At 30.7% G+C, this 12921-nt stretch overlaps 2 protein-coding genes across 2 annotated transcripts; one reads left to right on the top strand and one right to left on the bottom strand.

Moving 5' to 3' along the window:
* Positions 1 to 71: 71 nt before the first annotated feature.
* On the top strand, positions 72 to 3090 carry Dgkepsilon (diacylglycerol kinase epsilon). The gene is made up of 7 exons (XM_065513458.1): positions 72 to 425; positions 552 to 1223; positions 1528 to 1641; positions 1703 to 1909; positions 1976 to 2141; positions 2207 to 2358; positions 2427 to 3090. The coding sequence occupies exons 1-7, from the start codon at positions 264 to 266 to the stop codon at positions 2541 to 2543; spliced, it is 1590 nt and encodes a 529-aa protein (XP_065369530.1). The 5' UTR covers positions 72 to 263; the 3' UTR covers positions 2544 to 3090.
* Positions 3091 to 4972: 1882 nt separating this feature from the next.
* Nacalpha (nascent polypeptide associated complex protein alpha subunit) lies at positions 4973 to 6528 on the bottom strand. Its single transcript, XM_065511360.1, has 2 exons — positions 6418 to 6528; positions 4973 to 6098 (listed from the first exon to the last, which is right to left on the bottom strand). The coding sequence occupies exon 2, from the start codon at positions 6084 to 6086 to the stop codon at positions 5424 to 5426; it is 663 nt and encodes a 220-aa protein (XP_065367432.1). The 5' UTR covers positions 6087 to 6098; positions 6418 to 6528; the 3' UTR covers positions 4973 to 5423.
* Positions 6529 to 12921: the final 6393 nt, after the last annotated feature.

The following is a 12921-nucleotide window of genomic DNA, read 5'->3' as shown; positions in this document are numbered from 1 at the left end:
TTTTTACCTGGTACAACTGTCATAACAAAATCATCAAAATAACATACGACGTGTTGTTGTTGTAATTGCATTCTACATAAATCCTATTGATTTTTATCCGTTTATTTTATTTTTCTTACCTAAATTCCGAAAAATGTTGTATAAAATGTTTAAAATATTATCAATATAAAAACTTATTAAAGTAAACATAATTTTAGCTTAAATTCTGCTTGGAAGAAGTGTCAACAACTTCGTTAAAGAGTGGGTAGTGATCGGTGGAGACCATGGAATTGGCCACATTTGAATTAAGTCCTGAAGCCTTAATTGGTTCATTGTTTGCATTGGGTGCCTTATTTGTTTTTTGTCGTAGCCTGTTGGTTGAAGATGTTATATGTATACCAGGCAAAAGTAAACATGGCTGGAAATCCATAAAAATATTAGATAGAGTGAGTATCAAAGCTAAATTAAATGCGTTGTACTGCGGACTTTAATGTGTATTGAAACAAATGAAGTCATGAGTGAATAATTCTATTGATTGCGTGTGTTTTTTTTATTATGCTTTAATATTCTAGGCATGTTATTGCAACGTATGCGAAATTTTATTAACACCTTCGGCGGGTGTTTTCTGTGATTGTTGCGGCATATGTTCGCATACGTCGAGGTCTTGTACCCGTAAGGCAGACAAACTGTTCAAGTGTAAGGAGAAATGGGTGAAGAACGAAAAATCGATGCGCCATTTGTGGGTCAAAGGTAATCTGCCTTTAAGTGCACTATGTGATGCGTGTGGCGATGAAGTCGAAGAGGTTGGCTTGTGCGGCTGGCGTTGTGCCTGGTGCCATCGCTGCTATCACAATAATTGCTACAAACGCATCGATATGCGTGGAGAATGTGATTTTGGTGAATTTCGCGATATGATATTCCCACCCTATTGCATAGTGGCGGCTCGTACACGTGAATCGGTTCGTTTGCATTTGGCTGGTATAAAACCACCGACTATTGAGAATTGGGAGCCGTTAATTGTTATTGCCAATACCAAGTCGGGTAGCAATACCGGGTCAGATGTTGTCTCTTTGTTGCGTGGATATTTACATCCGCTGCAAGTTATGGAACTAGGTTCACGTGGCCCGCAGGATGCTATGCAATGGGCTGCCAAAGCTAGTCCCCGGCCTTGTCGAGTTTTAGTGGCGGGTGGTGATGGCACCATTGGATGGGTTTTAAATACGATTTATACTCTAAATATAAAGGTAAGTGTTGAAATTCATTCAGCCTTCTGCACGTTAATAAGAAAGCATCTATATAAGTTTGTCATTCCGTGTTTATACTCTTATATAAGTTTTCATGTCGATCTTGGAATGACAAACTTATACTCTTGCTACTCATGGTGAAGGGTATAAAAAGAAATATGTATGCATGTGGGTAGATGATAAATAAAAACCCATTTTTCTTAATATTGTGAAACAAATAATATTTATTTAACTACCGTTCATATCCTTTCTCAATAATATACTCGTATTTTTTTAAACTTTTGTTTTGTTTTAAACTTTTCAGCCAATACCCTCAGTTGCCATAATGCCCCTGGGTACAGGTAATGATCTCTCACGTGTTTTGGGTTGGGGATCTGAACCACCATCTACATTAGATCCTTTAAAGATCTTGAGAAGTGTAAGTTTAAAATTATTATTTATTAATTTGTTTGAATAAAATAATATGCTAAAAATTACAGATTAGAAAAGCTCGTTCGATAAATCTTGATCGTTTTGATTTACAAATCGAAAAGTTGCATTATCGTTTGCCCATACAAAGGCAACCCATTAAAACGGTACATGTTTACAACTATTTTAGTGTGGGCGTGGATGCTTTGGTCACCTATAACTTCCATCAAACCAGAGAGTCAAAGTTTTATGTCTTAAGTAGTCGTATATTTAATAAGGTAAACTAAAGAGAGCCCAAAATCAAAAAATAGACAATTTATTAATGCCTTTATGAATTTTTACAGTTGATATATTTCGGTTTTGGTACTCAACAAATAGTACAACGTGACTGTGAGGGCATAGAGCAAAAACTCGATTTATATTTAGATAATGAATTGGTTAAATTACCCGAATTACAATCGATTGTCTTCCTTAATATCGATTCCTGGGGTGCTGGTTGTAAATTGTGTGGTAAGTTTGTTAATTAAACATGATTTTTACATTATTATTAATGGTTCTTTTTAAATCTTTCAAAGAATTGAGCAATGCTGATGATACTGTAAAGATTGTAAATTCCATATCGGATAGAACTATGGAAGTGTTTGGCATTGTCTCCTCGTTCCACATAGCCCAACTGCAAATGGGCATTAGTAAGCCTGTAAGAATTGGTCAAGCTAAAAATATTAAGGTAAAGTGTTTGGTATAAATACATTGTGTGTTTTATTTTGTCATGTATTATTTTTATTTATTTAATAGCTGGTTATCAAAAGTACTTGTCCCATGCAGGCTGATGGTGAACCTTGGATGCAATCACCGGCCGATATGCATATACAATCCAGGAGTCAAGCTCGTATGCTGAAATTAGAATCTTAATACATATTTTGTAAGCATTTCAACGTTTAAAACGATTTTCTCTTAAATTAAGTCAAAAACAAAACAGGTCCACTAACTTTTTAAAAAGTACAAATGTACTTAAATTGGTTATATTTTATTTTTTTATTTACATAAACGAGTAAGTGTTTTATGTTTAAGGAATTTTAGGTTTTAATTTATTATGATTTTAAAAACATAATTAAGTTTTTAGTGTAATCAAGAATCTCCTAGACCCAAATTTTGTTAAACATTTTTATAAATCTTTGAATTTTTCAAATATTTTTTAGCTTTACTCTTAGAATATAATAATTTTTCCAAAATCTGGGTATATTTAACTATTTATTTTAGTATTTAAAGTTTTGTGAAAGCATTTGTTTGTAGTTAGTTTTTAATATATTTAAATATTTACTTAATCAAAAAACTTAATGTAATTGTGAAGAATGAAATAATAAATTAATTTTAAATTTATTAATATTTAATATATTATTGTGTCCAAATATTTTGTATACCCCTCTTAATAAAAGTAGTTTACATATTTAAAAAATAATTTTACTTTTATCTAATGAAAAATATAAAAAAAAACAAACAAATAAATTAATTAAAACTGATTATTCAAATACTATTTCTTTGTGGTTTAAAGATAAGGTAATATGTATAGCTGTGGTCAAAATAATATCACAACGACATTTATATATTCAGAAATCAATTTTAGAAAATATTTTTTTTTTATTTTACTTATAGGTTAGATTAGATTGACAGGCAGCCGCATGGTAGAATCAGGAAAGAGTGGGTCCAAACATTAGGTCCGTTTGTGTAACCTGAAAATAGAAATAGAAGAGGGCCAGATAGTGATGAAAAGAGAAGGAGAAAATCAGATAGAATAAGTAGGAGAAATGAAGGGGAAGGTGGTCAGAAGAGAATAGTTGCACCAGTCATTGACGGGTACTGGGATATTCCCGTGTCTTTAGATCTCCTAATGCCGGGCACTGACAAAGAAGATGAAAAATGATCTCATCTTCCTCTAGCGTGAAGTCAATTGTCACTTTAGTGTATTCTAGAGTGTAGTCACTTTAAACGTTTATTTTGTACTGCACTTTCGAAAGTAGTTACAGGAGAGTTTGTAATTATTTGTAATTACACTGTACATGAGATTTGAGGTCAATTAACACCCTTACGTGTTAAAATAACTATTTATGTAGCTGGTCAAGTAACGAGTTAAGTAGCTGCCTCTATGTAACCGGTATGTGAATCCAATGCGTTGGTTGGCTACTTTAATTTAATTTAATCAAACGGGTTATAGGTAAACGTTATCTGATTTTGCTCAAATTCTCAGCATTTGATTTTTAGATGACGAATTATGGCCTTTTTATATTAAGCCATCGATATATCAATTTAATTAACGTTCGTTCATATTTGCGATGAGTGACAAAAAAATAAAAAGTTTTTTTTTTGGAAAATTATGTATATTCCGTACAGTTATCAAAAATATAACCCTTTTACTAGGTTTTCCATTAAACAGGTCTGTCCAAGAATTCCATTCCGATCGAAAGTAGAATTAATTCCGCATTTTGCTTCTTCAGAAAAAGTAAAACGAGAATTTCTTTCGGAATGTAACCATTCAGTTTTCAAAGTTGAATTGATATTTCTTTGTATTTGTTTTTCACAAAACTACGTATGTAATTGAAACCATTTCGAATAAAATGTGTGACAGTCCTGAAAATATACAGCCCAATTATGAATAAAAATTCCTCGGTAGTTTGTTCCCTGGAATTTAATTTCTTAGCATTGAAAATTAGTATCCGAACTGTTAGTTGCAGGGTAAATGAGACTGGTCTAGGTTGCTATCACCTTTCGAGGTTGTAACCGAGTTGTGTAGAAAAACTAAGGGAAATTGATGAATGCAAAATACGGACTCAAAATTATACCACGAAGGAATTTTATAAGATGCGGTTATCGGGAAATCTAAAAAAAAAAATTAGGATACGATTGACTCTTTAATTGGTTCAATGTATCGTTGAGCTGTGAAGCAGTAATACAAAATAGTAAAATGTTCAAACAATTGTTTTAAAAATTAAACCTAAGTTTACATTGTTTTGTCAATATTTTCAGAATTTCATTAATTTTTATGTTTGTTATATTAATAAAATATTTAAAAAAAAAATTCTGAAGAATTTTTGATGTATTAATTGAATATTTGGAAAAGTATATTCTTGGGATTTCTCTATTTATTTCATACATAACATTTTGGTAGCATTTTCCATAGTTGAATCGATGTATTCCAGTGTTTACGTTTCTCACTGTCACATGACTCATCCACACGTGCTCAGTTGGACTTTAATTTACTACTAATTGACATTCAAACTTAATTGCCTATCATCTAAAAAATTTGGTCTTCAAAATTAAATTAAAAAAATAAAAACACATTAAAATTTTGGTATTTTGTTTTTTATAATTTTTATCTGAAATAAAAATGTTTTATTTTACTTAAAACTTTCAGTTTTTTCCTTCTTAAACTTGTCTTGAAATTTAATAAAAAATTATAAGACAAAAATCAAATACCAAATATTCTATTCTTTTATATTGTATAGTAATTAAACAAGCATAGCTTTTCGAAACAGAGCAATACCGCCCGAAAGACTAGCACTGCCATTTAAAAGAATTAACTTGCAAATTTGTAATAACGAAAAATTAAAGTCTGTATTATATTTTGTTGTTGTTTTCATATTATAATTATAATATAAATAAAAAAAATGTGATTACGATGTTGTTGTAGTTTTTGCTGAGGCGGGTACTAAACTTAAAATGCAGGCCATTAAACTCTACTCTCTATCTTAAAACTTGGATTGGGTTGCTTAGTGTAGTGCGATTAGAAAATAGAATTTAAAGCATCGTCAGCTCCATAATGGCATTGACAATATCATTGTTATTGTTCTTGAGTGCCTTAATAGCCTTAGCGCGGGTAGTATTGGCTTGGTTGATAACCAGTTCAATGTCCTTTTCATCAACACCGGTCTCGTCAACTTCTTCTTCGTCTTCTTCGGCAATGGGTGCGACGGAGGAGGTTGTGCCAATGGTATCAGCAGCTCCGGCGGCTTCAGGGGTCTTGAATTTCTCAGCAGCAGCAACTTGGGCTTGTTGAGACAAATCTTCGATCTTGGCTTCACCGAATACAATGTATGTATCACTGTGGGGGTTCTTGTATACATCGGGGTTGTTGATGACAAACAAGATGTTCTTGGATTTGCGGATGGTGACACGGTTGACACCTTGGATTTGTTTCAAACCCAACTTGAGCATAATCTTGCGGGCTTTCTTTTCACCGCGAGATTGTTTGGCCTTGGATACAAGGTCAATGGGTAAACCGGTGGCACCACCACCCAATTGGGTTGTACCAGCACCGGCATCTTCCAACTCGGGAATGGTGTCCTCTGAGTCACTATCACTGCCATCATCCTCTACGCGAACATGTTCCATAGCCTTATCATCAGCGGGGGCAGCAGAGGTTGTGGGGGCATCAGCCTTAATTTCAGTAAGTTCTGGCATATTAATGTGATACTAAAATTAATTAAAACAAAATGTTATTTAATTAAAGCTTTCAAATTATACAACAAATTTATTAAAATATACATTTTTGTTTTATAACACATTCACAATTTTCACTTTAATTAACCCCACCGGCTTCTAATAACCCTTATCATTTCAGCCGAGGGGGTCAAACTTCAAGCTGTTTATTGATATTTCTTATTTAACCATTTGTTTCACATTCATTATAAAATTTGCATTCACTATGAATTTGTCGTGGATTAAGTTTATATTTTGCACATTCTTTTCTTATTTTCTACACGGATGTTCGAGAAAATTAACGATTATTTACCTGTGAAAATATTCACCCTGCACGAAAAATTACAATTTTTTGACAAAAAGAATTATTTTACCGAAAGGTTGCCTAACCTGAATTTTTTTGTTCGGCTGTTTGGAAACTGACATTTTGTCATACCACTGCGCCATCTGGTTGTCGGATTTTTGTTAAGGGACAGAGTTGAATTTTAGTATGTTGTTAAATAGCCGTTATATATTTGAAAATAATAGTGGCAATCATGTAGTAAAGCACTTTGCATCGTAAATAATGTATGTTTAATAATGCACATTAATTTAAATTCGAACCTTTTAGGGGAGAAAACGGCTAAAACTGTATTTTGGTACTTTTTTGGCACCCTATGTATCTTTTAAACCAATAAACATAGAAACAAATTTTAAATCGTATTCTTTACTTATCAAAAAATAAAAAATATAAGTTTGATACTTTTTGGAAATTCGAACCCTTAAGGGATAAAAATACGAATATTTTATTATGAACTCCCACCACGATGCAGATTTTTATTTGAATAAAATTTTACCACCGCAATGGGGATAAAAAAGGTACCAAAAAAGGGGATAAAATCGGGAAAATAAATTTTATTTGAAATTATTAAGCCAATTTTGATAAAACATTGGCTCCTGGATTCATACAAAAATTAAGTAACAGAGTGTTATTTGGAACTCGAGTGCCAAGGTGTATATTTGGCCAAATCCGGGTAAACAGTTTGGTACTTTTTTGGCAAAATGGAGTATTTTTAAATTTCAAGCTTTAGGGGTGTTCGAGGAAGAAAAGGGAAATTGGTACTTTTCTCCTAATGGTACTTTTTTAATATTTTAATTATTACACTTACCCCCAGTAACACGAAGTCTTTTTATGTATTAACTAATAGTTATACTGACAGTTTTCATACAAAAATAATTTTAAACGACAATATAACTATTAGTTAGCACCTAACCAGACTTCGTGTTAATGGGGGTTATAGACATTAAAGTTAGCTGATATGCATCTTAGTGAAGTTAGTGTTAGGAATAGGGGATAATATTTAGGTACCAAAATGCGAGAACTGAACTATAGGTCCTTTTTGGAAATGTACTTAAACATGAAATTAAGCATATATGGTCCTAAGTGAGTGATAATTCTGTGATCTTTTGGTACTTTTTCTCTATTCGAATGGTACTTTTTGTAATTTCTTCACCAATGAACCTAGAAACATGAAATAAAGGTTATATGGACCCGAGTGAGTGGGAAACTACAAGTGGGTGCTTTTTGGTACTTTTCCTATATTCTAATGGTATTTTTTGAATTTTCTGTAACAATGGACTTAGAAACATGAAATTAAGCATATATGGTCCTAGGTGAGTGAGAATTATAGGGGAAGACTTTTTGGTACTTTTCCTTTATTCGAATAGTACTTTTTGTAATTTCTTCACCAATGAACCAAAAAACATGAAATTAGGCTTATATGGAAACCACAAGTGGGGGCTTTTTGGTACTTTTTATATACCTATTCAAATGGTACTTTTTGTATTTTCTGTAATAATGGACATAGAAATATGAAATTAGGCGGTTTCATATTTCTATATTAAAACCGATCGGTTTCGGTTTCTCTGTTTTGTGATAATTTTTTAAATATTAAGTGTTATCGAAACAAAATTAGTTGATAATATTGGAAATGCTATACAAATTTAAAATTCATACATGACGGGTTATGGTTTAGTGAATATTTTATAATAATAAACCTAAAAATTTAAAATTAGGCACACATGATTCTGAATGAATTTGAATTCACAAAAGGAGACTTAGTGGTAACATTCTTTTGCATTTTCTATAATAATGGACCCAGAAATATGAAATTAGACATTTACAATTAGATGCAGAAAGGGAGACTTAATAGTACAATTTCTTTCTTCTAATTGGGGTGGCGAAGCGCTACGGGTCGTGTTTTTTTGTAAGTCCAGATTTTCGTTTATTTTGATAAATGGTCCGATCATATATCAGAATTAGCCAAAAAATCTCGACTTTAAAAATGCGAGTTTGGGCCTTTTTATATAAAGTAAATTTTTGCTTAAAACCCTTCAATTTTTTAAATTGAAAAAATTAAAAATTTTCATTTCTCTACAAAACTGCATCATTTGATTTTTGAAATTGAGTGGTCGAAAAATACGATTTTTGACACAAAATGTGTCAAATGTGCTACGTACAATTGCAACAAAATAACTCAAGCAACGTTTTGAGAATGTCACTATTATAGTTCTCCCGAATCGGGAGATTCGCTATTCGATAACACAGGGCAACAAAATCGAAAAATTTTAGATGATTTTTAAAACACTACACAATTTTGATGTATTGTGGATCCAAGTACAAATATGGTCCAAATTTGAAAATCTATGGAGTGGTTGTTTTTTTTTTTTAATTAATGATTTCTCAAAAACGGTTAGTCAGATATTATTAAAATTAACTTAGAAAAATTTAAATTTACATAACATTTAATCCGTTTACATATTGCGTTTTAATCGGCTCAGTAGTTTTGGAGTTATAATAACAAATTGAAGCAAAGAATATATTTTGTACGTGAAAATAGCAAATTTTTTTGTTTTGAAAAACTCACGAAAAATCGAAAACGGCAGAAATTGTTCACATTTATTGCATTATTGCAAAGCCACATGCAATAGGAACAAAATGTGTTATCGATTATAAAAATCGATGGATTCTTTTCGAATTTATTTACAATTAAGTGAATTCGCTCATTTTCACAAAATTATTTACTTCACGTCCCTCCCATATGAAGTTTTATAATCTCTTAATTTTAGTTATCCAGATATAAATAAATTGAATCATACAAAGTTTAAATACTTTACAATTATAGTTCTCCTTTAATCGAAATTAACTATTTACATTCAATAATCTTGCAATTCTAATTCTCAAGATATTTAGAAATAACTACTTTTATTTTATGGTAGGTGACTCATCCCCTGTTCCCTCGAATTTTAGATTAAACCTAATACAGTGATAAAGTTTGTGTAAAGTTTGAAGACTTTCACTGTTAATAATTTCGAATATCTCGTAATTATATTTCTCAAGATATTTAGAAATAACTATTTACTTTGTATGTGAGGTGAATTACCCCCTGTTCTGATCCTTACCATTTCTGGTTAAATTTCATGACAATTTAACCCTCCGTTAGTCGCAATCATTTTCAATCGAGACTTGTAGTAATTGATACATTACTTTGATTACATTGATATCAATAAAAAAGACGAGTTTGAAAATAATCTCTTCACTTTTTATTTCGAAAACATAAAAACAATATTAAATGCAATGTATTTAAAAGAATAATACAAAAAAAATTGCAGTAAAAATATTATTTTACCAAAAAATATCATAAAATTGATTGTGTTTTAAAACATTTACAATAAAAAAATGTTTGGCTGTATCAACGAGATCATTTGCGAGTAACGGAGGGTTAATAACAATTTACATGGTATGGGAGATGCCACGCCCACTAATGCAAACCGAAATTATGTAAAATAATAAGGGTGATAATTTTAAGACTTCCACAATTATAGTTCTCCAAATATTCGAAAATAACTATTTGTTTTGTATGGGAGGTTCTACACCCCCTGTTCTGATCCATACCATTCTTGGTTAGACTTCATGCACTGATTAGAAATTGGTTCGTATAAAGTTTGAAGACTTTCATAGTGATAGTTCCGCAGATATTCGAAAATAACCATTTACAATGGTACCGAAGTAAATTACGAGAAGTTTTGTGGCTTTCACAGTTATAGTCCAGCTCCTTTTCTTAATTAAACACTTATTGGCCAAAAAATCGATTTTTGGCCAGAAATATGAGTGCTCACAGATCGAATTCCTTTTCTTGATTAAACGCTTATTGGCCAAGTTATTAGCGAATTTAGATATTTTGAGTTATTATATAAAAAATAGGATTTTGGCCAGAAATATCAGTGATCACAGATCGAACTCCTTTTGTTGATTAAACGCTTATTGGCCAAGTTATTAGCGAATTTATATATTTTGAGTTTCTATATAAAAAATCGATTTTTGGTCAGAAATATGAGTGATCACAGATCGAACTCCTTTTCTTGATTAAATGCTTATTGGCCAAGTTATTAGCGAATTTAGATATTTTGACTTGTTATATAAAAAGGTAGATTTTTGGCCAGAAATATGAGTGATCACAGATCGAGCTCCTTTTCTTGATTAAACGCTTATTGGCCAAGTTATTAGCGAATTTAGATATTTTGAGTTTTTATATAAAAAATCGATTTTTGGCCAGAAATATGAGTGATCACAGATCGAGCTGCTTTTCTTGATTAAACGCTTATTGACCAAGTTATTAGCGAATTTAGAATGTTGACAACACTGAAATACATACTTTTAATTAGATTTTTAAAGTTTAGGAAATCTTCTTATATAGAAAATGTGTTTGCATCTAAATTAATTTTTTTTATGACAACGAATGAGTAATTTTATTTCACAGAAAAAACTATTCCTTAAACCGTTTCAATTCAAATATTTGTCACATATTGAACTGGTTACAATTATTTCATAATTGAATAAAGTATTCATGTGCTCAAAAACAAAATTTTCTGATATTTTCTATTGTATTTTGAGTTTTGAATATGATAATTTTGACAATTGAATATACAATTTTCGTTATTGGTTGAATTTTAAATACAAAAATTATTGAATATATAATTTTCGTAATTGAAACCATAGAGAACATAGAGCGGAAACTAGAAAAAAAATCAAACAAAAATATTACTCAAAATAATCACACATATGAGTGTTGTTTTTATTTTCACATAGTTTTTTCTACTAATACATTCTCACCACTTAGGTTTTTGACAACTGAGTTAGGTCTTTGACAGTAGAGTTTCCGCTCTATGTCTATTCTCAATGATTGAAACACATTTTTTTGTTATTTTTTGTGTTTTCAATTACGAAAATTATCTATTCAATAATTTTTGTATTTAAAATTCAACCATTAACGAAAATTGTATATTCAATTGTCAAAATTATCATATTCAAAACTCAAAATTCAATAGAAAATATCAGAAAATATTGTTTTTGAGCACATGAATACTTTATTCAATTATGAAATAATTGAAACCAGTTCAATATGTGATAAATGTTTGAATTGAAATATAGTTTTTTCTGTGTTGGTATGTAATTTTATTTCAACGGATATTTTCTCGTGATCTCGTTTTCGAATTTTAGTTTTATATTAGGTATGTTCATTTACTTTCCCAGTAAATACTTGCAACGAGAGAATAAAATCAAAATTTACAAAATTACTCTCTTAAATACTCAAAAATAGTAAAAAGTAAATGAACGCTTTTCCAGTAACAATTGTTACTAACTAGTAACAACTTTTAGTTATTGAACAGAGCTATTTTAATAAAGCAGTTAATAATAAAAGAATTCCACGTTCATGAGTGTAAAACACAGGTTTATATTGTAAAATTTTATATTTTTCTCATGAAATTCGATAATCACTAACATGAATAATTTTACTTCCGATTTTAGGTAAATCGAAAAAAGTGGGCTTAAAAGTGGGCGTGGTAAATTTTTCGTTTCGTAAAAACCTAAGTTGGACGGACTATGACCAACATTTTTTTGTGGTACACTTTTATCATTAATAAAGTGAACAGTTATCGTAACGTATGACTCTACAGCAGTTGAAGTCCAAGCATTAGTTGTACTACTTAGAGCTAGTTTCTTACTTGTAATATTTTGCCGGGATTTAACCAATGATTGTGTTTCTCACTAATGGATTAATTTTGTAAGCATTGCCATACTTTTCAGTCAAATCACGTGTGCATTCCTCAAATTTTTTTATATAAATATAGCAGTACTTAAAATTTTATAAGAAAATGCAACCGCATACATAACTTTTTTTTGTAGATTTCAACTTTGTAAAAGAAAAAGTGACATTAGAAACACATTTTTATACCCTTCACCTTCGTGAGAAGGGTATATATAAGTTTGTCATTCCGTTTGTAATTTCTACATTTTTCATTTCCGATCCTATAAAGTATATATATTCTGGATCCTTATAGATAGCGGAGACGATTAAGCCATGTCCGTCTGTCTGTTGAAATCAATTTTCTGAAGACCCCAGATATCTTCGGGATCCAAATCTTCAATAAGACATGTCAGACATGATTTCGAGAAGTTTGCTATTTAAAATCAGCAAATTCGGTCCACAAATGGCTGAGATATGAGGAAAAAACCAGGACAACCGTTTTGTGTCCTATTTGTTACCTATATCTGGATTACTAAGATAGATATTTCGAAGACATTTGCAACGACGTATATAAGACCATAGTAAGTTGGACCTACAATGGGTCAAAATCGGAAAAAATATTTTTTAACCCGAATTTTTTCAAAAAACCAAAAAAAAATTTAAAATTTAAAAAAAAAAAATTTTATCCCAGAAACTAGCTCTTACAGTACATATTTGTATTTTTTAAAATTGGGGGTAAAAAATCACTT

Source organism: Calliphora vicina, chromosome 5, assembly GCF_958450345.1.
Source record: "Calliphora vicina chromosome 5, idCalVici1.1, whole genome shotgun sequence".
Lineage (NCBI taxonomy): Eukaryota > Metazoa > Arthropoda > Insecta > Diptera > Calliphoridae > Calliphora > Calliphora vicina.
The sequence above is the reverse complement of the archived record's forward strand: the minus strand, read 5'-3'. Positions and strand labels throughout refer to the sequence as shown.

Excerpts from the sequence above, each read along its gene's own strand:
- Dgkepsilon (XM_065513458.1), top strand. The coding sequence starts at position 264 with ATGGAATTGGCCACATTTGAATTAAGTCCTGAAGCCTTAATTGGTTCA. Across the intron at positions 426-551 it reads CCATAAAAATATTAGATAGA|GCATGTTATTGCAACGTATG; the intron begins GTGAGTATCAAA and ends TTAATATTCTAG. Across the intron at positions 1,224-1,527 it reads TTTATACTCTAAATATAAAG|CCAATACCCTCAGTTGCCAT; the intron begins GTAAGTGTTGAA and ends TAAACTTTTCAG.
- Nacalpha (XM_065511360.1), bottom strand. The coding sequence starts at position 6,086 with ATGCCAGAACTTACTGAAATTAAGGCTGATGCCCCCACAACCTCTGCT.